Genomic DNA, 25571 nt, shown 5'->3' with positions numbered 1-25571 from the left:
TGAAGAGAGTAACAGAAGGATGGCAAAGAGAGGGAGCTGAAAAAAAGTGAAGGTGCAGAGGCTTCTAATTTTTTTTTAAGAGGTCTGGAGGCATCTGACTGATAATGGGGGTGTGGCAGGGTTAATTTTTCAAGCTAAACATGATTTTACCAGAATTTTGTCACTTTACATGTTGCATTTGATCTTTCTAATCACAAAAAGGAAATTATCTTTACACATCACCTCCATCTTTAAAAAAAAATCAAAACCCCCTTTTAACTATTTAAAAATATGCTCTTTACATTAAATGAAGTCCCTGTATTTTTTTTAAAAGGTTTATCCAACTGCAGATAGCTCCACCATGCTAGATTTTGCATTTTGTTAAAACCACCTGAATTTCCATTCATCACTAACTTTTCAAAAGTTCTTTAATTTGTGGCAAAATATCAGACAGAGTTCTTGTAGAAGCTAAAAGTAGGTTTCAAGGCAGTTGTACAGTCTATCAAAACACAGCAATCTGCCTGAATTATTTTTTTCCTGTTTCTCATAACCGCAGACTGAGGTACTGAGAAATGCACAAAGATTGTAGATTAGAAAAGAGGTGAACAATTGATAGTCAAGTAAAATCCAAAACCTTTAAGTACAGTGATACATTCAAACAATTGAAGCTATTTTCTATTTCAATTTTCTAACTTCAGATAGTCCATTCTGAATTTTTGTCATATTTAATTCCAACTTCTGAAGTACTATTTTAGAAACTATAACTATCTCTAAATCTATCATCCCTAACAGGCCCATCTCCAGGTGCTGTACAGAGATTCCATGAACAAATCATTGCATATTCTACCCTAAAATGGCACCTAGACTCTCCACTTCTACATACTCCCCTTCCCCCCATTTCCCTCCCCACTTGATTGCAACCAAGCTTGCTTCATGAGAAATTAACTGGCCCTTCTCTAATCGCATTACATGGGGAAGTCCTGTGCAAAGAGAAGGGTCTTGTGCTGTGATTTAGAACTAATAATATTAACTCATCCTAATCTTCAGATGGGCAGGTGATTATGCAGTTCAGAGACCACATCAGGAATGATTTACCAGTAATCTGAGCCATGCCCTAGAAAGTATCAAGGCTGTTGCAGAGAAGCTAAATGAAGTCTTTGCATTGGTCTTCACTACAGAGGATGTGAGGGAGATCTCCACACCCAAGCCATTCTTTTTAGGGGACATATCTGAGGAAATGTTCAAGGTGCAGGGTTAATAGAGGAGGTTTTGTAATAAACTGAACAGAAATAAGTCACCAGGACCAGAACATCAAGAGTTCTGAAGGAATTCATATATGAAATTTTAGAAATACTAACTGTGGTATGTAACCTATCACTTAAATCAGCCTCTGTACCAGATGCCTAGAGGATAGCTAATGTAATACCTATATTTTAAAAAGGCCTAGAGACAATCCATGGAATTTCAGGCCAGAATGCCTAACACCAGTACCCTACATATTAGTTGAAACTATAGTAAAGAACAGAATTATCAGACACACAGATAAACACAATATATTTGGGAAGAGTCAACACAGTTTTTGTAAAGGGTAATCATGCCTCACTGAGCTATTAGAATTCTTTGAGGGTTATACAAACATGTGGGAAAGGGTGATCCAGTTAATATAGCTGGACTTTCAGAAAGCCTGTGACAAAGTCCCTCACTAAAGGCTCTTAAGCAAAGTAAGCAGTCACTGGATAAGGAAGGAAGGCCCTCTCATGGATCAGTAACTGGTTAAAAGACAGGAATTAATAGTCAGTTTTCACAATGGAGAGAGTAATAGGTTGGGTCCCCACAAGGATCTGTGCTAGGACCTATGCTGTTCAACATATGTATAAATGATCTGGAAGAGGAGATGGGGAATAGTGATGTGGCAAAATCAGCAGACTATTCAAAATTACTCAAGAGAGTTAAGTCCAAAGCTGACCATGAAGAGTTACAAAGGGATCTCACTAAACTGGGGGATGGGGCAACAAAATGGCAGATGAAATTCAGTGTTGATAAATGCAAAGTAATGTATATTGGAAAATATAATCATAACTATACATACAAAATGATGTGATCTAAATTAGCTCTTATCACTCAAGAAAGATCTTGGATTTATTGTAGATAGTTCTTTGGAAACATCTGTTCAATGTGCAGCAGCAGCCAAAAAAAGCCAACAGAATGTTAGGAACCATTAGGGAAGGGATAAATAATAAGACAGAAAATATAATGCCACTATATAAATCCATGGTATGCTCACACCTTGACTACTGTGAGCAGTTCTGGTTGCCCCATCTCAAAAAAGACTGGGAAAGATTCAGAGAAGGGGAGCAATAATAATTGTGGTTATAGAACAATTTTCATATAAGACATTAAAAAGACTAGGACTGTTTAGCTTAGAAAAGTGATGACTAAGGGGGACAATAGAGATCTTAAAAATCATGAATAGTATGGATAAAATGGATAGGGAAGTGTTATTTACCCTTTCACATTAGACAACTAGGAGTCACCCAAAGAAATTAATAGGCAGCAGGTTTAAAACAAAAGGAAGCACTTCTTTGCATAACAAAGTCAACCCGTGGAACATGTTAGGGGATGTTGTGAAAGCCAAAAGTATATCTGGGTTCAAAAAAGACTTAGATAAGTTCATGGAGGACAGATCCATTAAATGGCTTTAGCCAAGATGGTCAGGTAAGCAGCTTCACACTCCGTATGTCCCTAAACCTCCAACAGCCAGAAGCTGGGATTAGACATAAGGGGATAGATCACTTGAAACAACTCTGCCTGTTCATTCCTTCAGAAGCATTTGTTACTGGTCACTGTCAGAGACAGGATACTGAACTACATGAACCATTGGTCTGACCCACTTTGTCCATTCTTATTTCCTTTCAGATTGCAGAAGTTGTGGTGGTCATAAGGCATTAACATAGAATCACAGAATATGAGGTTGGAAGGGACGTCAGAAGGTCATCTAGTCCAACCCCTTGCCCAAAGCAAGACTTTCATAAACAGATGGTTAAGGGTTAATGTCTCTTTTACCTGTAAAGGGTTAAGAAGCTTAGTGAACCTGGCTGACACATGTCCAGAGGACCAATTGGGGGACAAGATACTTTCAAATCTTGGTGGAGGGAAGTCTTTATTTGTGTTTTTTGTTTTGGGGGTTGTTCGCTCTTGGGGCTAAGAGGGACCAGACGTACACCCAGGTTTTCTCTAATCTTTCTGAATCAGTCTCTCATGTTTCAAAACAGTAAGTATAGCCAGGAAAGGCATGTTAGTCTTATGTTTGTTTTCTTACCTTGTAAATGAGTATTCTGCTGGAAGGATTTTTACCTCTGTTTGCTGTAACTTTGAATCTCAGGTTGGGGGGGAAGGGAGGAAGTCCCTCTAGTCTATATGAAACCGAATACCCTGTAAGCATTTACCATCCTGATTTTACAGAGATAATGTTTACTTTTTATTTATTTAATTAAAAAGTTTCCTTTTTTAAGAAGCTGATTGATTTTTTTCCCCTTAAGACCCAAGGAGATTGGGTCTGAACTCACCAGGGATTGGTGGGGGGAAAGCAGGGGGGCGGAAGGTTAATTCCTCTTCGTTTTAAGATCCAAGGAGTTTGGATCAGTGTAGCCTCTCAGGGTAACCCAGGGAGGGGAAAGGAGGGGGGATGGTTTATTTCTCCTTGTTTTAGGACCCAAAAGGTTTGGATCTTGGGTTCCCCAGGGAAGGTTTTGGGGGAACAGGAAGTGTGCCAAACACTATATTTTTGGCTGGTGGCAGCATTATCAGCTCTAAGCTAGGAATTAAGCTTAGAAGGGTCCATGCAGGTCCCTAATTTTTGGACGCTAAAGTTCAAAGTGGGGAAAAAACCTTGACAGACATCCCCAGACAGATTTTTGCCCCAGATCCCTAGGTTGCCCCCTCAAGGATTGAACTCACAACCCTGGGTTTAGCAGGCCGATGCTCAAACCACTGAGCTATCCCTTCTCGGTTGATTGTGACAGTAGCACAGATCTAATCCATTCTTTTAAAGACCAAAACCAACACCATGAACCTAAATAACTATTCAAGTGCTCACTGGAAACCTTATTCAAGTTCAGAACTCAATTTTTTCCATTAGCAAATGTGACACATCTCTGGCTAAAATCCAAAAGCCAGGACTCAAAACATATGCCATCAGATGCAAAGCATACACTGTGCACAACTTCATTCACATGAAAACAAGTAATTTTTAGCTCAGAAGACCTGCTCCCTTCCAACAAATCGTATCAAATGACTGAATAGAGTCATAAATTCCAAGGCCAGAAAGAACCACTGTGATCTTTTCATCTGACCTCTTATATACAAAAGGGCATAGAACTTCCTCAAAATAATCTCAGAACATGTACTTTAGAGAAACATCCAATCTTGATTTAAAAATTTTCAGTGGTGGGGGACCCAATATGATCTCTGGCAATTTGTTATCCTCACTGTCAAAAATTTACACCTTATTTCCAGTCTGAATTTCTCACTTCAAGATGATACTTTACTCATAAAACGACCAAACACTCACATTCTCATTAGAGGAAATGAACTATGTGATGAGCCTTAGAATGGTTGAGAGATTATATTATCATTTCAAAACTCTTAAGTCTAAAACGAGTTGATTTCATCTATTTGGGAATGAAGAAACGTTGTGTATTCCTAATACAAAATTCTTATTCAAATTCTCTAAGAGTGGACCAGGCTGACAGTCCAGAGACTGTCTATTTCAGTCCATGATGGATCCAGTTCATTACCCAGACTGAGATCTTTAAGTGTTGGTGCAGTGTGCAGAGAGACCAGTGCTATGATGCCTGGAGGATTTTGTGCAAGTGAAGAGAGGATAAAATAGATAGGATCCTAAGAGCCTCTTTTCCTTTAAATGAACCAAAAATGCTGCCCTAGGTGTTCACGGTGAGAATTAGGCTGTTTACTTCTGACTTGAGAACAAAACTTTGAAAGTTAGAACACAGAGTTACAGAGAAAGCTATTAGTTGCTATTTGCATTGTGTTAGAGACCAAAAGGATTGATCATGATTGTGCTAGGCACTGTACAAACACAATATAGAAAAACATGGTCCATGCCATAAAGAATTTACAAACTAATTTAAAACTTTCAAAAGTAGCAAACTCAGATACTGGGCCTAGTGCAACATGCATGGCAGAGGGAATGGGAAGGGGAATGCATTTAACAAAATGTAAAGACCGTACTCTGCTTTCAAGTCTGAGCAGCTATCACAGAATGAAATCTAAGTACTGGACAGAGAAACTGATAGTAACAAACTATCCAAAGTATTTTGAGGATGCCCATCATTGGTCTCTATACACCATTCTAATAATGTGTCCTGTATTTGTGACTGAAGATATGTCACACTGTTAAGCTCCCAGTGGAGTTAAAAGATTAAATCTATCTAGCAAAGGAAGGTGTACTCCTTTTTGGAGCCAGTCTAAGGAGTTAAATTTAATATCAGACGGGCTGTCGGTGCCAACAGAAAACCCCAGATGTTGAAGTTTAAATCAACACAGCTTCCAACATGGAGGCCAGTGTGGCTGAAAACAGTATTTAAGATATTGCTGTTGGCAAAAAAAAACAAACAAACAAACAAAAAAGACAAACCAGGTGCTACCACTGTTACATTAAATGACTTGTGCCTGTAGAGTTGAATAACAACTTGTCCAAGTGCTGGATTTTAAAAGCTTTTCTGCTTGTTTCTTTGTTTGAAAGCAGCCCTTCAAGCAAAAATGGGGGAATAATTTACTCCTCATGCAAAAGTTTTATTTTTATTTATTTATTTTCCATTTGGTTCCCCCTGGGGTCAGATATTAAAGAATCACCTTCAAGCACGAAACAAACAATCTCATCACTTTGTTTCTACTGAAACTGAAAGGTATTTCAGTGTAATTAACACAAGATACATGAAAGCATAAAGAGTCAAATCCAAAGCGGACTTTGCAGATAGCCATCAAAAATGGCACGTTTACCCACTGAAAGAACCAGTAGGTAACAATATACAAAAGTGGTAAACTGGGAAGCAAGGCCAGAAAATCTATAATAATAATTGTACACTTACACTCAACATTATTGAAAGCTCATTCAGCACCCCAGCATCATTTTCGCTGTGGAGCAGGAAATGTTGAGGATTTAATAGCATCAATTTTCATGGTAACGGCTCTGATACATTTTTTAAAACTTTGGAGATTATAATAAGATGATGTGTACGGTAGTATAAAAACTTTACACGTAAATACGACTACATTATTGACAAGGGACAAAGTTACAATTCAGGCAGTTGATGTCAACTTAAAATGTCACCATGGAACCACTCTGTTTTACTTATGCCACCTCTAGAGAAAAGTTATTTTAAAGAATTAAGACGATAAACCATTTTATTAGTACTATATCCATATAAAAATCTCCATTCCTGAACTCAGATTGCCTTAGTTGTACAGTATGCAAAGGCCTTTGAATAACTCACACTGCCCCAGCTGTACTCCACATACAGGCCTTGGAGTACCTAAACAGAAAAGAACATATTAAATAATTTTAAAGGTTATTAAATAGGGATTTTTCCTGTACAATATGGTGGTGTTGTAAAGTGCAATGTCATACCTGACTGGCTAAATGCAAATGCTTTATACTGTACCATTTCAAAGCCTGAAAACCCAGAATCCCAATCGGATATAGGAGAGGAAAGAGTAGCCTTTTTCACCTATATGAAAATTGTTCTTCTAAAAGAATCTCCAATATTACTTTGTCCTCCGATCCCAGCCAGGGGCATTGCTATCATATTGACTCAGAGAGAGGAGTGCAACCTTCTGAATGACCAACAAAACTTCCTGGAACACATGAGTTTTCCCATTTTGCTTCAGACATGTTTGACTTATCTACCCCAACTCTGAGACAGGAAAAAAAGAAGAAAAAAGAGCAAACAATCTTATTCAATGTGTAAATCCACTTTAATGGAGATTTTATCAGGAGATATGTGTATCTGCAACTAAGATGGATAACTTTCTGCTAAAACATTATCTTGCCTGAGCTGATCTGCGTTGTAGATACTCAGTCTAAATCATGCCGTCTGTAAGATCACTACAGCTCACAGCTCTGAATTAAGATATATACAAGAAAGCAGTATAGTGTTTGTTCAGAGTAGCAAATGACAGTAGAATTGAATTCTACAGTAAAAGGAACATCACTGATGCAGTCATTCTACAGTCTATTTCGGTGTTGCAAAATTACTGTAGACTATTTTATTTCTCATTCATTTTAAGTAAATAAAATTAAGTATTTTGCCTTCCAAGACCTATCATTATACATAACCATACTACCACAGTAAACTGAAAGGTACAAGTCATCCAGAGGTCATTAGGTTTCCCCAGTATTAACATACCCAATACATGCTTCCAATTTCCCCTACTTCTAAACCTCCTAAATAATTCTGATAACAGAAATCTAACCTGAATCAATTTCAGAAAACATTTCCAAAAGAATAGCAAAGAGGAAAGTTAACCTGGTTTTTAAAAGTCCTGTTTTGTGAGGTGATTTCCCCATTAGAAAAACTCAAGGAGGAAACCAGAAATAAAACAGGGTCCCCTACTCTTAAGAGCAAACAGAAGTGGAAGATCTAGGTTAATTTGAGTTAGTGTCTCAGAAACCCTCTAGAGCACAATGCTGAAGATGGAAGCTTTCCAGGCATTATCTCAGGAATTTATCAGGAGATCCTAAGGGCACGGTTGTACTATCAGTACATCATAGCTCCATAGATGTGTACATCGATCTGATTTTACATGGTTTTATGCAAAAATTAAAAAAAACAACACCACCTTTTCAAAATTCCCACTAAAATGAAAGCATAAAACTTGAAAAGTTTTCAGGTTTTGCCACTGAAAAAACGGGAAGAGCATGACACTAAAAATATTTTCCTCTGTTTTTAACTGAAATTTTTTTTATATTAAAAAATCCTTTAGGGAAAAAACCCTGCTCTTTTCCACTGAAAATTAGAGACCACTTTTTGGACGAGTTGTACATGCATTTCACTTCACAGAATAAACATTGATGGATTCTCTGCCCAGAGGAGCTTACAATCTACATAATTACCAGAAAAGCAGAAGATAATAAAGGGATGAGAGAAGGAAAAGGACATATTCTGAAAGGTTTTCTGTATGAGAGAGATGTGAATGCCACTTCCCCTACCTTTGGCTGATGTACTACTTAGGAATAAATTATTTTCTTCTTTTTAAGTACTAAAATTAAAAGGACAAAGACATACAAGTGTGGCAGAAGGCTTACATAGGTAGCAGGGTGAAAAGCTTAGAAACCTTGTTCTCAGCTACACTCTTAAAGTTCTGGGTGAGGGATCTCCAAAGATTTTCTTGCCAGAACAGTGGAGAGCCACGGTTCACTTCTACTGTGAAATTTAAACGGGACTTGCTCAGAGCCATCAGCACAATCAGAGAAACACATGAAGTTCTCAGAGATGAAGCTGTTGCAAGTGTAAATTCTGAAACTTTTAAGCAAATTGGAAAAATCCTTGGAATTCTTCCAGCTGAGATTTGCTGGATGGAGAAAACAGTTCTAAAAGCACTCAAGAGTAGATAAAGATCAATGGAGTGTAGGGAAATTCATAAGACCACTAGAAAAGGCTGACAGTACTTTGTCTATATGTTCTTGGGGATAGAAAAAATCCCCCATGGAAAGGGAAACTCTATAGCAATTATCACATTTAGTGCAAAAGGCCATGGTTGTGCTGTAAGGAGGATTCACCATCAGCTCTCCAGGTTCACCCACTTTCCTGGCTGAGGCGACGGGTAGCAGGAATTAAACCTTCATGGATAGGAGAAAGAGATGAATCATCTAGTTAATGTTCGAAGGGAGGCTTAGTGAGCATCAGGAGAACAAGGTTCAGGTCCCATTTAGCCGTAGGTTTTTTTTACTGGCAGAAAGTTTCTGGAGGCTTTTCAAGAATCTGTTAGTCCATGGGTCAGTGAAGATCAAATAACCCTATGAAGGTGGCTGGTACATACTCACTGCTGCCAACTGGACTTGTAAAGAACTGTTTGAAAGACATGCTAATTTTAGGGAAAGGTGATGGTCCAAAATAAATGAAATAGCCACAGCTTCTGGGGACATACAACTTTGCCATGCCCAGATACAGAAATGCTTCCACTTGGCTAAATAACATCTTCTAATGGAATCCTTTCTATTATTGATAAGGCTGCTTAGTACAGCTTCAGAAGTTGACGCTCACCCAAAAACCATGCCTTGAGATGGTGTGACTGGGGTTTGGGGCTTGATTCTACCTTTCCCCTGAGTCAGGAGATCGGAAAAGGACTGAATGTTGATCGAGACAACATGCATAGGAGTCTTGGGAACCAAAACTGTCTGGGCCAGTTTGGCGCAACAAGGATGACTTATGCCCTGTTCTGACAACTGTTCTGTAAGACCCTGGAGATGCATTCATCAGTAGACACTGCTTTCAAAATTCTCAGTTCCACCTGTCCCAGGGCAAACTGGACTCTTCTATTTCCTCCGCCCCCAAATATAAGGTAATAAGTGGGTGTAATAGGGAGAGGTCCAAGTGCCCTGGGCTATGCAGATGTGCATATGAGCTCCCCAACCTAATAGGGAGGCATCTGTAATGATTGTCCTGTGCAGTGAGGAGGAAAGTATTGAAACACCCTCTTACACCTTGCAGGGATCCTTCTATCATAGCAGAGTCTTTGGTGATAACTATGGCATTCATGGACTGTTGGTTTGGTGAATATACTGCTTGAAGTCACACTTGCAGGCAAGGAAGATGGAGTCTGGCAAATGGCGTGACATAAGTGCATAGAATCACAGGACTTAAAGAGACCTTGAGAGGTCATCTAGTCCAGTTCCCTGCACTCACGGCAGGACTAAGTATTATCTAGAACATCCCTGACAGGTGTTTGTCTTAGCTGCTCTTAAAAATCTCCATTGATGGAATTTCCACAACCACCCTAGGCAATTTATTCCAGTGCATAAACAAACACCTGACAGGAAGTTTTTCCTCATGTCCAACCTAAACCTCCTTTGCTGCAATTTAAGCCCATTGTCCTATTCTGAGAGGTTAAGAAGAACAATTTGTCTCCCTCCTCTTTGAAACAAACTTTTATGTATTTGAAAACTGTTATGTCCCCTCTCAGTCTTCTCTTTTCCAGACAATTTTGGGGTCAATTGCTGGAACATCCAAACTGCAATTCTTCAGTCAAGTTAGTAATTCTTAAATTCCTCAAGTAAAAAGAAATTTCATGACAAGATAAAATAAATGCTACATATGTGTATTATTGATTTGGAACTCAAAGTAGGTCCATATATCTTTTCTGTTTGCCTGTGAACACCACAAGTGTTCAGAATATGGCATCCTGGAGGACTCCCACACTCTCGAAGATAGTATGCTTTCCTTATAGATCAATAAAACAGTTATCGTCTTATCTGTTCTATCAATAGGAAGAATACCTACAAAATTTATCTTTTGATGAAAATAAGAAACTTAGGCTTGGAAAACAGAAATGTCCTCCAGAAGTGATCTTAGTAAATAATTCCTTCCTGAGCTGATCCACAAAGACGCTACAGGGTTGTCTTTATGGTGTGTTAGTGCACAGCAGTTGGGCTGTAAATTTTGGTGCACACCTGAGTGCACTGATGTACTCCCAGGATTTAACACTGTGTAAATAAGACCTACCTTCTCCTCAATTAAATCCCTCTTGAAGACTCACTGTTTCCAGGATGTCTATAAGAAAATGGCTGACTAAATCACCTACTAATTTTATCTTAAAAAAAAAAAAAAAAAAAAAAAAAAAAAAAAAAAAAAAAAAAGAACTTCAGTTCCTCATTCTGTGCACTAGCCTTCACTGAGTAAAGCCCTGACCTTACAAAGATCTATGCACATGCTTAACTTCATGCACTGCGAGTAGTCCCATTGACTACTATGGGATTACTCACAGAATGTGAAGTTAAGTATGTGTGTAAGTTTTTCAATTTCTCCAGAAGGACAGCCAGGAGCGGTAGAGTGGATGACAAACTTGGACATCTAACTTTAACATTGTTTTTCAAGTTGCCATGTGAACAAAGTGTTTATATGGTTAAGTCCTAAGCCTGCAACCTTTAAAAATGTAATTCATGTCTTTGCTCTCTTATCTTTCCCTAATGTCTGTTACACCTTTCACTGAATCACATCTTACATTAGTTTATTAACACCTCAAACCAGGGAACATGTCCTTTTACTCTGTATTGGGAGGCACCTGACACTCTTGCATGCTTTTAATAATCTTAATTTAAAAAAAAAAATACTCTTGGATGTTCCAGTTCATCAGGTTCTGGAGTCAATTGCCGTTCGTTTGCCCTGAGCCTAAAGTTACCACTTAAAAAAAAACAGAATTTTCTGCTATGGAATTCAGGTGTGTATAGTAGGCAGTGTTTTTGGAGGTAATGCATCTGGTTTACACATGAGGGATTTCTTCCTGACCTTAGATACCAATCAGTTTATGTTCTGAAGCATGAGGATAGGTAACACTCATATTTTTTTCTTAAATTTTTATCTGAAAATGATAGTTATTAAAACAAGTATATAGGGTATTTTGATTTAAATATTTACTAAATTCCCCTCCTCTCCTGCCATATTTTATCCCGCAGCACTTGGTTAATTATGTGTTCTTTTAAAAAAAATGTTGCTTATAAAAATGATAGGTTCCAATTTCTCAATTTCTGTGTGTTGTGGACAGCATGATAATGTTAATTTGACCCATACAGCTTACCCAAAATGGGCAGCCATTAGAACTACAATTCCCCGGTACCTTCAATTTCTAAAATTATAACTACTTAATGGAGAGTCCCTCCCTCTATTTATTTGGTACAAGACTCTATGGTGTGGAGATGGAATTTATGTGGAACTATCACTAAAGCTTGAAATGAGAAGTCTCCACTCTTGTTTATAAGCAGGGAAATAGTTTTAACCTGGTATTTTATTTCACTGTAATGAATACACAATTCTAGATACCTGATTTATACCTATGGATGTCAAAATGGGATAATGTTATGCATATCTGAGTAGTAAAGGCAGGAATACTCATATTAATAGATTTGATAATAAACTCCTTAAATGGTAGGTTCCACTGTTTGAATACTCAGATAATTTTTGGCTAATGGAATACTTGCTAGATTTTTTTTTTTAAATTTTATTGCATTGGAGAAGTCCAAGAGGATTTCCCACTACTTATCTGAAAAAAACCTAACAGAAAGTGAGATGTGTGGCAATGATGATTTATTGAGTTTTAAGTTATCCTGTTAAATGAGCATGATAACTATCAAAACCTCATGGACTACATGCTCAAATTAAACCACACCACAAAACATAACTGCCCATAAAATACAAGACAGCCGACAGGATAGTTCATTAGATTGTAATGGGACACAGAGCCTTACGCCTCTTCATGTCTGTTTCAAATTCAGCCCAAGCAGGTAGGACTCAAAGGTTGTTAAGCTGTGATAGCTATTTGGGGGCCTATATGAAATGCATTTACAATTTCAAACCACTTCTCACAGTAGATCAGAATCACTGTGGTATAAGCCTCTCAAAATATCTCTCAGTCCTGAAAGCACTTTAATCTATCAGTATTTTTTCTTTCTTTTGCTCCAGCTCACTAGAAAACTTTTTCAAGTCTTAGGTGATTATCTCATGGAGACATAAAGATGCTGCACATAGTGAGCAACTTACAGCCAAGTACTGCTATGTGAAAGTCCACATACGGCTACCACAAAAACAATCAGAGGGTGGCAAGAAAATTTAGACACTCCCTAACTGAGAGTTCTGGTTCTCCTCTGATTGCGAAAGCCAGATCTTTTAGTAAAATGAAATTCAGCACTTTGTAGCAGATCACCTTGCAAATTTGACAACTGGAGTGAGAGAAGAGCAGTTAGGTAGGGATCTAGAGAAGAATAAGTTTAGGAATATAATTTTTTTACACTATCAGTGTTTGGAGAGCAGCTTGAAAATAGCGTTAAATGGAACCTGTAGCACAAGTTCTCTTTTCCCCCTCTTGCTGCCTCTAAGACATTTTAAAAAAGGACAAGAAACTTAGCAAGGGGGACAAGTAGCTGTTACAGGAACACAATAATACAACTGTGGGACTATACCTAACCTAGTGTTGTCACAAAAGAAAGAACAATCATCTCCTTGTACAAAAAGTTCAATCATGAAATTCTTGGATCAAAATAGAAGCTGAGCAATGTGAGTCTGCAGCTGAGGATGAGAGGAGCAGAAACTGGTTTGCAATCACTTCATTTTTTTAAATTGTCTGAATTGTGCAAAACACTCTCTGTAACAAATCAACTCACTCAGATAAAGTACTACTTTGGCAACTTTTCTTCATCCCCACAAACTATAAAACACAAGAAAATTGCAAGTACAGGTTAAGCAGACTGCCTGAATGGAAGGTACCTATTGGAGACTGATAGGATTTTCTTGAACTTGTAATTACATACTTAGTTTCATAAATTGATTTGGAGGAGTTATGACATTAAAAATGTGATTGGAAAAAGTTATTTGACATAGGGCCCTTACCAAGAGTTGGAAGGAGAAGGAAACTGTCCTTTTTTCTGAATTAAAAGAGAAAGCTTTGTTTAGGCAATGGCCAGATGCCTAGTATGACAACTGGTGTAGCATTTTTACATCTTGCCTGCAGCAACTTTGAGTCCCTAAGGCAGTGGTGCTGGAACTAGGGCTGCTGGGGATGCTGCCACACCTCTTGGCTTGAAGTAGTCATAATGAACACCAAATACCTGGTTTCCATCATCAGCACCTTTACTATAAAAATTGTTCCAGCACCCCGTCCGAAGGTATTGGCATTTTGAATAGAATGTGATGACCAGGACAGAATTGGCATATGTACTGCAGATGCCTGAGATATCACTTCAGAGTTTTAGGAATACTTATTTATGCAACAAGTTTCCAAGGGTTACAACAAAAATGATGGGGAAACTATTTCCCAGGAATTGTGAAACTAGGAACTTACCTTGAACAGAAAGGTTTCTGGAGCTATAGGAACAATCTTTTCTCCAGTGGTTCTTGTGTGGATATGGGAACTAACTCCAAAAATTGACTTTCAGAAGTAATAGCAACAAAAAGACTGTCACACTGTTACTGTGATTAAACTTGGCATCTGATATGCAAATGAAGAATCCAATGTGCCTGCCTACAAAATGCTGCTATGATCTGCATCCATGTTTCTGTGGTGCTTGATTGTAAGACTCCAACAGAACTTCCTGGAGATGTACATGTACATCTAGTGTACATGAGATCACGAGAGCTTTGTGATTACTGTATTACTCTATTTGTACGACAACAGCATCTAGAGCAGGGGTAGGCAACCTATGGCATACGTGACAAAAGCGACACTCATGCTGCCAAAGATCTGCATTTTAATTTAATTTTAAATGAAGCTTCTGAAACATTTTAAAAATCTTATTTACTTTACATACAACAATAGTTTTGTTATATATTATAGACTTATAGAAAGAGACCTTCTAAAAACATTCAAATGTATTATTGGCACACAAAACCTTAAATTAGAGTGAATAAATGAAGACTCGGCGCATCATTTCTGAAAGGTTGCCGACCCCTATCTAGAGGTCAGGGCCGCACTGTGTTAGGAAGTCCACAAAGAGGTAGCTCTGCCCCCAAAGAACTTTGTTTCCCCTCACACCAAAAATGTAAATTTGACCAGATCAGTGAATAAAGCAAGAGATATACACACTAAGGAATTATGTAGGAATAACCCAAATGCTCTTTCCCTTTCTCTCATCCTTCCCTCCAATATATGTCAAGACTTCTGTGAATAATTTTCCAGGTGCCTAGGATGCCAAGTGGTGCATGATACTAACATCTTACCTGCAGCAACTTTGAGACCTTAAGGCCTCAGCATTTTGCATGGAATGAGATGAACAGAAAATGATCTATTATTAAGGTCCCTTCAGCTGCATACTTCTATGATTCTGTGAACTGGCGTACGTACTTCATATGCTTGAGTTATTATTTTACTATTCATACTCCATATTTGTGCTACTAGATCCCAAAGTGTGATGAGCGTGTAAAGCATGGCTGGACTGCAAGGCCCGCAGGCTGAGGCCTGTAAGATTTTAGCTTAGCCATACTAGGCGTAAACTTAAGAACACTTGTCATAAGTTGGTGATCTAGGAATATCCCTATGCCAGTAAGGTTGCAAAATAAGATGCGCCAATAGGTAATGTTACAGAAAAACAGACTGCAACACAGGAAGTAAGCAGGGGGGTGGGGAAAATGGGAACAGGGAATGGGGGTGAGAAAATTGGAATGTTTCGCCAAGGAGGGGAAACGGGAACAAGAACCGGGAACAGGGACACAGGTAAGGCTCTGTGGTGTCAGAGCAGGGAAGGGAGACACTGAGGAAGGAAACTGAAATCATGCTTGCTGGAAGTTCACCCCAATAAACATCGAATTGTTTGCACCTTCGGATATGGCTGCTCTCTGTTCATGCGAGAAGGACCAGGGAAATGAGAGAGTGAAGGAATAAGCCCCCTAACAGCTGAGATCATCAGAACTTTGTGATTATTATTCTGTTTATATTATAACACCACCTGGAAGTCAGGACTCCATTCTGCAGATACTGCACAATAAGTCCTTTCCTGCAAAGAGCTTCATGTTTCCCCTCACACTAGAAATGTAATTTGAGCAGATCAACGAATCAAATTACCTTGAGAGTTCTGCTTGGATTCCAAGATGCATGAGCGGCTAATGGAGAATCCTTGCTGAACTTTACTTCTCTTTTGATGCCCAGGAAGTTAATTGTCTGATTTCTAGATCCAGATGAAGGTGTCCCTGCTTTGAGAGGTCTAGTAATTGCTGCAGGTGCAATGTGAGTTTCTGGACTATCTAACAAGTCCAAAGAGCCCTTTGGGCCAGTCGAAGATTAAGAGAAGGACTTCAACTCTCTCTTTTCCTCTTTTCTGCATCCTTTATTTGAACGGTAGTAAATTCTTCTCTGTCCCGGATATTATTTCCACTGCCGTGGAGAAGCTTTGATCTCTAGTTACTCCCTGGTTTTGGAAGGGTTTTAAACAAACATGCCTCAACCAGAAGTCACTCTAAAGGGAAGTAGGAGCAGACTTCCTCTGTGAGCAACAAAACAGCCCCCTACTTGGTTACTTGCACCTTCCTCTGAAGCAGCTGGAACTGGCCGCTGCCCTAAAAAGGTATGGCACATAGGTATGGCAATATGGAATGGGACCAATATTTTTATTAAAACCCAAAGATGTCAGGTGAACTAAAACAATGTGAACTCTGACATTTTGAAAGACTGCCTTTCAAGTATGCATCTCACCCTGAAAGGTTTGCTTCCAGAGTCTAGAGTGAAAACTGGGTTGTGTTCAGCATACGTTTTGTACTTTCCTGCCCATGATGGGACATTTGGGAGTGATCAAAGAATGACACCTACATTTGTATTGCATCAAGTGACTAGTCCTAGGTACTCAGAAAGAATTTTTGCAGGCACATCTTGAGAAACCCAGTCAGCTGATGCATGGAATCAGCAATCATAGCTACTGGGGCTACTTGGTTATAAATAATCACAGCTGGGAAATGACTGATGAAGTAAAGTTTAGGACATCTGTAAATTTTACCATGTTGGTAACGTTATGACCAACCATGTCTGTTTTGATTCCTGGGTGAGCAATTCTTGGCAGTTTCGAAAGCTCTTCCTGATCTTGAACAATTGGTGGCTATGAATTCTTCCCAGCAGTTGTCCAGTTGAGAATAAGTTTGCTTCTCCGGACAGAGCAAACTATGGTATGTTATCTAGGTTGGTAATTTACAACCTGTGCTTCATCGAGACTACTAGCCATTTTTTAAGACTCTTGGTGCAGGGAGTAGATCAGAAGAAAGTCTTGTAAAGAAATCATGAGTTCTCGTGTACACATGCTCATTTTGCCTTTATCATTTTGAGGATTTTCTTTGTTTGGAGGAAAATTTATCTAGGACCCTCGGACGCTTCTGTTCCAGATTTTTGCTCTCCTAGGTGAACAGTCCCTTGCGAATACCCTTGGGGTAGATAGTGACTAATGGGTTGGACAGTGAGGGCTGAGGTGTCTCAGGCCTCAGGGGAAAGGGATGCAAAGTCCCTTCCCCACAGTGAAGCAGAGTCTTTTGCAGAACTAACTCCCTGATCTGGTCAGATAGCACCTTGGTCTACAGATTCTCTCCTCAAAATGCTCAGAATCTCCTGATCAAACTCTTATGCATAGAGTTGGTTTATGGGAGGAGATGGGGCAACCCAACATGCTGGTCTGACTCTAAGCTGCATGCTGTGGCAATGCAAGGATCAGCTGACTATGAATAAGGTTAAGATTTTGTCTTGGATATTAAAAGTCACAGATAGGTCACGGGCAATAAAGAAAAATTCACAGAATCCCATGACCTGTCCCTGATTTTTACTAAAAGTATCCATGATAAAATAGGAAGACACTGGGCAGCTGCGGAGTGGCTGGGAACTCTGGGGCCCCCACCGCCCATGGGGGCTCAGAACTCCAGGGTTCCCCTGCCCCACTCCAGCAGCAGAGCACACTGCTGGGGTCCCCTGTCCTCCCCCAAGTGGCAGGGAACAATACCGAGGTCCCCTGCCACGTGATGGTGGCGGGTGGGAAGCAGCCAGGGGTCCCTCTGCCCCATGGCAGCAGCAGGTGGGGAGCTGGTGGGTATCCCCCATGCCCACAGAGGCAGGTGGGCAGCTGGCAGGGGTCCTCTGCCGGCAATGTCTGGGAGCTGCGAGGTACTTCTGCTGCAGCTGAGAGCATGGGGGGCCGCTACCTCAGGCAGTGGGGGTACGTTACCGCTCCCTGCTGCTACAGAAGGCGGTGGGATCCTGCAGCTCCCAGCTGCCAGGGCTGAAGTCATGGAGGTCTTTTGAAGCCATGGATTCTGAGACTTCTGCAACCTCAGTGACAAAACGGTAACCTTAGCTATGAACAGGCAGAGTTTAATTTGCCCTCTCTAGAGCTGCCTCACTGCTTCTCCCTGTGCTGGCTGGACAGCTCTGCCATGAGTGAATGGAGGCAGAGGAATCCCAGAAAGGAGGTACTGCTAGCTGGAGATCCAGGTGACTGAACCCACCACTCTGCCAGATACCTGATCTTGAGGAAGAAGAGTAAGTAATATTGTAAGTCACTATTCCAATAAAACAAATAACTGTTGTTCTTCGAGATGTGTTGCTCATATCCATTTCAGTTAGGTGTGCGCGCCGCGCGTGCACGTTTGTCGGAAGATTTTTACCCTAGCAACTCCGGCGGGCCGGCAGGTCGCCCCCTAGAGTGGCGCCGCCATGGCGCCTGATATATACCCCTGCCGGCCTGTCCGCTCCTCAGTTCCTTCTTGCCAGCTACTCCGACAGTGGGGAAGGAGAGCGGGTGTGGAATGGATATGAGCAACACATCTCGAAGAACAACAGTTACAAAGGTGAGTAACCGTCTTTTCTTCTACAAGTGATTGCTCATATACATTCCAGTTAGGTGAATCCCAAGCCTTACCTAGGCGGTGGGGTCGGAATGAGAAGTCGCGGCGTGGAGCACAGCGGAGCCGAAGGCCGCGTCATCTCTGGACTGCTGGACCAGGGCATAATGGGAAGCGAAAATATGAACGGAGGACCAGGTCGCTGCCCTACAGATCTCCTGGATGGGCACGTGGGTGAAGAAAGCAGTCGATGAGGCTTGAGCCCTGGTAGAGTGCGCAGTCACGTGGCCCGGAGGGGGATGAGCCAAGTCATAACAGGCTCGGATACAGGACGTCACCCACAAGGAGATTCTTCGAGATGAGATGGGCAACCCTTTGACACGTTCCGCTACCGCCACAAAGAGCTGGGGGGATTTGCGGAACGGCTTGGTTCGCTCTATATAAAAGGTGAGCGCCCTACATACGTCCAGTCAGTGAAGCTGCTGCTCCCTGCGGGATGAATGGGGTTTCGGGAAAAAGACAGGGAGAAAGATCTCTTGGTTGACGTGAAAGGCCGAGACCACCTTGGGGAGAAAGGCTGGGTGCGGTCTCAGCTGCACCTTGTCCCTGTGGAACACAGTATATGGGGGATCTACCGTGAGGGCCCGGAGCTCCGACATCCATCTAGCGGAGGTGATGGCCACCAGGAAGGTGGTCTTCCAGGAGAGGTAGAGAAGGGAGCAAGTTGCCAAAGGCTCAAAGGGAGGGGACATGAGCCGGGCCAGAACCAGGTTCAGGTCCCAGGTGGGGGCGGGGCGGCGAATCTGTGGGTAAAGACTCTCCCTCCAGACCTTTAAGGAACCTAGTCACCATCGGGTGAGAAAACACCGAACGGTCATCCCTTCCTGGGTGGAAGGTGGAAATGGCCGCCAAGTGAACCCTTAGAGATGACACCGCCAGGCCCTGTTGTTTGAGGGACCAGAGGTAGTCAAGTATAGTAGAGATGGAGACTGCAGTGGGAAGGAAGTTTCGATTAGCACACCAGCACGTGAAGCGCTTCCATTTGGCCGAATACGTCGCTCTGGTGGAAGGCTTCCTGCTCTCCAGGAGCACGTGACGCTCTGGGGTAGAGCAACGCATTTCAGACCGGGTCAGTCACTCAGAAGCCACGCCTTGAGGTACAGCGATTGAAGGTCCGGGTGACGGAGCCTGCTGTGGTCCTGAGTGATCAGGTCCAGGTGAAGAGGCAGGGGGACAGGGTCAGCCAGAGACAGGTCCAGCAAAATGGAGTACCAATGTTGCCGGGGTCACGCTGGAGCTATCATGATCAAGCGGGCCCTGTCCCTGCGCACCTTCAGAAGGACCTTGTGGACGAGTGAGAACGGGGGGAATGCACAGAACAGGTGCGTCGTCCACGGAATAAAGAAGGCGCCCGCTACCGAACCCGGTTCGAGACCGTGAAAGGTGCAGAACAGCTGGCACTTCCTGTTCCCCCGGGATGCGAAGAGGTCCATCCGGGGACATCTCCATCTCCAGAAGAGCAAAAGGGCGATGTCCGGGCGAAGGGACCACTCGTGGGAAAGGAAGGATCTGCTCAGATGATCCGCCAGCATGTTCCGAACCCCAGGAAGGAAGGATGCAATGAGGTGAATGGAGTGGGCTATGCAGAAGTCCCAGAGCCTCATGGTCTCCTGACACAGGGAAAAAGACCTCATGCCGCCCTGCTTGTTTATATGATACATGGTCGTTGTGTTGTCGGTGAACACCGAGACACAGCGGCCCTGAAGTTGATGATGGAACGTTTGGCAAGCAAGGCGGACCGCCCTCAATTCCCGAACGTTGATGTGGAGGGTCAGCTCGTGAGGTGACCACCGGCCTTGGGTCCGCAGAGTTCCGAAATGGGCCCCCCAGCCTAAATCTGAGGCATCCGTTGTCAGGGACACCGAGGGCTAGGGCGGATGGAACGGGAGCCCCGCACACACCACGGACTGATCCAGCCACCACTGCAGGGAACCTAATACGTCCTGGGGGATGGTGACAATCGTGTCCAGAGGGTGCCTGGCCAGACGGTACTGAGTGATGAGCCAGGACTGGAGGGGCCTCATGCGAAGCCACGCATAACCCGTGACAAACGTGCAGGCCACCATGTGGCCCAATAGAGTCAGGCAAGTGCGTATTGTGGTCAAGGGTGCTGCCTGTAGTCGTTGTATGATGGCCGTCAAGGTCTGGAACCTTGATAGAGGAAGAACGGCTCTGGCCAGAGTAGAGTCCAGAAGGGCTCCAATAAACTCTATCCTCTGAGTGGGGATTAGTGTTGACTTTTCTACATTGAGGATTAGACCCAAGCTCGCGAAAAGTCTGTTGACCATGCGGACGTGGATGAGGACTTGTGCCTCTGAGCATCCCCGTATCAGCCAGTCGTCAAGGTATGGAAATACATGTATGCGACTGCGATGAAGGTGGGCGATGACTACAGCCATACACTTGCTATATGAAAGTAGGCGTCTTGCATGTTGAGGGTGACATACCAGTCTCCAGGGATGGGATAATGGTCCCCAAGGATACCATATGGAACTTCAACTTCACCACGTATCTGCTGAGTTCCCGCAGGTCAAGGATAGGCCTGAGGCCTCCCTTGGCTTTGGGGATCAGAAAGTAACGGGAATAAAACCCCTTGCCCCGCTCGCTCTCTGGAACCTCCTCTATGGCTCCTTTGGCGAGGAGCGTTCGCACCTCCTGAAGGAGGAGTTGCTCGTGAGAGGGGTCCCTGAAGAGAGACGAGGAAGGGGGGTGGGAGAGAGGGTGAGAAACAAATTGCAGATGGTATCCAAGTTGCAACGTGCGTAAGACCCATCGGTCGGATGTTAGCCGGGACCACGCATGGAGGAAAAATGAAAGACGGTTGGAAAAGGGAGGGGATGGATCCATGAGGGAAACTAGTGCAGCACCCTCGGGCACACCATCAAAATGAAGGTTTCGGGCCAAAGGGAGCCTTGGAGGAGCTCTGGTTTTGTCCTCCTTGGTTGCCCAATTGTCTACGTCAGTCATTTCTACTTCGTCATCTGGCGAAGTCTTGCCTCTGCCGGGGTTGGGGGTAGGGCCGGCATTGTTGTTGAGGCCGGAAGGGTCTGCGCTGGGTGACGGGTGTATGCATCCCCAGAGAGCGCACAATGACCCTATTGTCTTTTAGGCTTTGTAGCCTGGGGTCAGTTTTGGCTGAGAACAGGCCCTGGACTTCAAACGGGAGATCCTGGATGGTATACTGGAGCTCTGGAGGGAGGCCAGAGACCTGTAGCCAGGAAATGCGAAGCATGGTAACGCCAGAAGCTAGAGTCCTGGCAGCTGAATCTGCGGCGTCCAGAGATGCTTGTAGGGAAGTTCTTGCCACCTTCTTGCCCTCGTCAAGGATAGCAGAGAATTCCTGACGCACATCTTGCAGAAGCAGCTCCTTAAATTTGTCCGCTGCCATCCAGGTGTTGTAAGTGTAGCGGCTAAGGAGAGCCTGTTGATTGGACGCCCGAAGCTGGAGGGCACCCACAGAATAGACCTTTCGGCCGAGCAGGTCCATGCGCCTTGCTTCCTTAGACTTTGGTGCCGGGGCCTGTTGGCCGTGGCGCTCCCTCTTGTTCACAGATTGTACGACGAGGGAGCACGGGGGCGGGTGAACATATAGATATTCATACCCTTTTGAGGGCACCATGTACTTGCGCTCCACTCCGCGTGCAGCGGGGGGAACGGAAGCCAGTGATTGCCAGATGGTATTGGCATTGGCCTGAATGGTCCAGATGAAAGGAAGAGCGACTCGAGTGGGTGTATCGGCAGATAATATGCTCACCACCGTATCCTCAATTTCTGAGACCTCCTCAGCCTGTAAGTTCATATTCTGCGCCACGCGCCTGAGGAGGTCCTGATGCGCCCTGAGGTCAAGCAGAGGAGGGCTGGTGGATGTCGTTCCAGCCACTGCTTCATCCGGGGAGGATGAGGAGGAGACACCTGGCAGGAGTGGATCTGCAGGAGGCTCTGCCTGGAGCACTGCATCCGACTCTGGAGGGAGATCAGAGTCCTGACGGTGAGACAACCCCTCCTCTGCAGGGCAAGGGGGAGGACGAGAAAATGTGGCCTCCGAAGCCCTGTGTTCAGATGCCGTCGAACGCGGGGCAATCTGCTGAGGGCCTTGGGCTTGATGATATGCCCAGGGAGTCCAGAAGCCCCACTGTTGTGGTCCATGCTCCTGAGGGGGGGGATCATGGAAGAGAGCAGCAGGCCTGCCAGTGTCCATGGCGTACGCGCTGTCTGCTTGGGAGGAGACAGACGGTTGTCGGGACGGCCAGGTAGGAGCCAAACGGGACTGATATGGGTCCCTCACTCCAGACGATGGAGACCTCCTCGGTGCCAGGGACCGGTGCCGGGAGTCATAGCAGTGCAGGGATCGAGACCGGGACCTGCCACCAGTGCGGTGCCGGGAGGTCGACCGGGATCTGAAACGTCGACGTTGGGAATGGCTTCTCTAATCTCGGTGCCGGTAGCAATGGCTCGAGCCAGAGCGGTGCCGGGAGTATCAGGACCGGTGTGAAGAGGACCGGTGCCGCGAGTACGACCGGTACCGCCGGGGAGAGCGGTGCCGGGACTGCAAGCGGCGCCTTGATCGAGACCGCCCACAGGACCGGGAACGGCGCCGGGACCGCGATTGGGATCGGTGCTGGCTCGGTGAATCCAGAGACGGAGCTCACATGGCCACAGGCTTGCCTTTAGATTGCAGAACCCGCACCGGAGGCACCGGGGGTTGAGGCAGCGTAGACTCAGTTAGTGCTATCAGGTCCCTAGCCGAGGAAAATGTCTCAGGCGTCGAGAGGACCATTAGCTCGACCCTGGACCTTATGGGGGAGCTGTGAGGGACCGGAGTAGAAGGACCCCCCGGGCCCAGAGTCAACGGAATCCCTGGTAACGGTGCCGCAGCAGTAGTCGGTGCCAGGCGCTCCGTTCGAGTCTGCTTGGCCAGAGTGGTGGACGTTGAAGGTCTTGCGTCAGGGCCCGGTGCCGGGGAAGGTCGGTGCCGAGGTGTTTTCCCGGGCCTGGCCTGGTCCGATGCTGGAGCAGAGCCAGCACTCGGTGTCGAGGATGGAGGGTTAAGCGCTGCTTCCATGAGGAGAGTCTTTAAGCGCTGATCTCTCTCCTTCTTGGTCCTTGGCTTAAATGCCTTGAAAATGCAGCACTTCTCTGAAATATGCGATTCCCCGAGGCACTTTAAGCAGGAGTCGTGGGGATCGCTCGTGGGCATCGGCTTCTTGTAGGCTGAGCACTGTTTGAACCCCGGCGAACCGGGCATGAGCCCCGCGCCGGGGAGGGCTAGAGCCCAAGCCCGCTAACTATATACAATAAGTAAATACAACTATCAACTAATATTCTATACTCTAACTACAACTAAATAAATACAACTAGTAGAACAACGATACAATGGAGAGCTAGGGACGTGGAGGACAGCTATGCCGTGCTCCACAGTTCCAATGACCGACACGGCGGTAAGAAGGAACTGAGGAGCGGACAGGCCGGTAGGGGTATATATCAGGCGCCATGGCGGTGCCACTCTAGGGGGCGACCTGCCGGCCCGCCAGAGTTGCTAGGGTGAAAATCTTCCGACGAACGTGCACGCACGGCACACACACCTAACTGGAATGGATATGAGCAATCACTCGAAGAAGAATAAGATAAAATGGTCCGGAGAAACTGAACCATCAAATTGTTCAGCTGCTGAAGGCAGAAAATCTAGTAGCCCGAAATGAATGGTTGGGTTTAGTCCCTGAGGCTTCAACAAACAACACTGGACCACCTCCAAAATTCCATAGATGGGGAAATTAACTATTAGTGATGAATAAGGAGAGAATCCATAGAACAGAAAGAAATTGGTCAAATCAAATCAGTGAGTAATTATCATTTGGTAATCAATTTGCAATGCAGTATTTTTGACCTAAGGAACAGTGCAAAAATACACTGTACCAAAACACCCAAAAGAAAACTTTTGGAACACCACAGTTCTCATTTAGACAGACAGTATAGTCTTCCCTAGAAGTGTAATATCCATGCTGGCAGATGACCTATTCAGTATATGATGAATGTTTGTAAAGTGCTTTGGAAATGGACAGCGCTACTGTATACAAATCCTAAATAACTTGACATATCAAAAACATGTACTATACTTTTTTGAAACATATGTTAAGTACTTCTCTGTTTACAGAATAGTAGAAGAAATAATTATATACAACCTGGCTGACTGTCCAAAGTGCAAGTCAGAGCTGCCCCTTAACAGGCTTAATACAAGCTTTTTAGAATAGATTTTATATTGCATATTAATGAATACGGGAAAAAAAAAAGAGAACTAACCCTGTAGAGGGGGTGGCATTTGTCCTTGAAACATGGTGCCAAATGAGCATAGATCTGCAGGCTATAGTAATAACTTGCCAGCTGGAGAGATAAAGCAGAATGTGATTGCTTTTCAAAGCACTTGTTGGCATCTACCACCTAGGAGAAAAAGGACATTAACTTAGATGAAGGAATTAACAAGTTTATAATTGCAAGTGCACAAGCTTTCTAGAAGCTAGTCTTGAACCACGGTTTAGAAGTAGAACTGTCTATGTGTCTTTTTCTCCCCCCTAAAAGGGATTTAATACAGAGCAAAAGTGGACATAACTGCATCAAAATACATAACAAAAGACCACCTGTATTACACAAGCTCCTGTCTTGAGGCTACCGCAAAATATCACTCAGATACATTAAATACAATTCTGATTCCTCTTTATTAAAATGGTACCTTCCAAATTTGTCAGCCGCATTTGAGTTATTGTTGTGCAAAAAGGCTCGACAAGTTAATTTTAATATCAGGATGTATGGCTCCCTCCACCACTCACAACACAACAGTTCAGTAACATCTGTTCAGATTTTCTTCAACATTATCAGCCCAAAGCTGGATTTTGTAGAGATCAAGGATATGAATTTAAAGCCCAAAGAAACCGGTTTCCAAGATTATAAGCAAGCAAATATATAAGAGGCTAACGTCTGCAAGCGCGTGCACGCACGCGCACACAC

General features: G+C 43.6%; 1 protein-coding gene across 1 annotated transcript in view; it reads right to left on the bottom strand.

The window, feature by feature from the left end:
• NBAS (NBAS subunit of NRZ tethering complex) overlaps positions 1 to 25571 on the bottom strand; it is a 381747-nt gene that overhangs the window by 162818 nt on the left and 193358 nt on the right. The window contains 1 exon segment of the mRNA XM_030555399.1: positions 24870 to 25007. Coding sequence (XP_030411259.1) covers positions 24870 to 25007 — 138 coding nt within the window.

The sequence above is a fragment of the Gopherus evgoodei genome, chromosome 3 (genome assembly GCF_007399415.2).
Source record: "Gopherus evgoodei ecotype Sinaloan lineage chromosome 3, rGopEvg1_v1.p, whole genome shotgun sequence".
In the NCBI taxonomy this organism is placed as follows: Eukaryota; Metazoa; Chordata; order Testudines; family Testudinidae; genus Gopherus; species Gopherus evgoodei.
The sequence above is the reverse complement of the archived record's forward strand: the minus strand, read 5'-3'. Positions and strand labels throughout refer to the sequence as shown.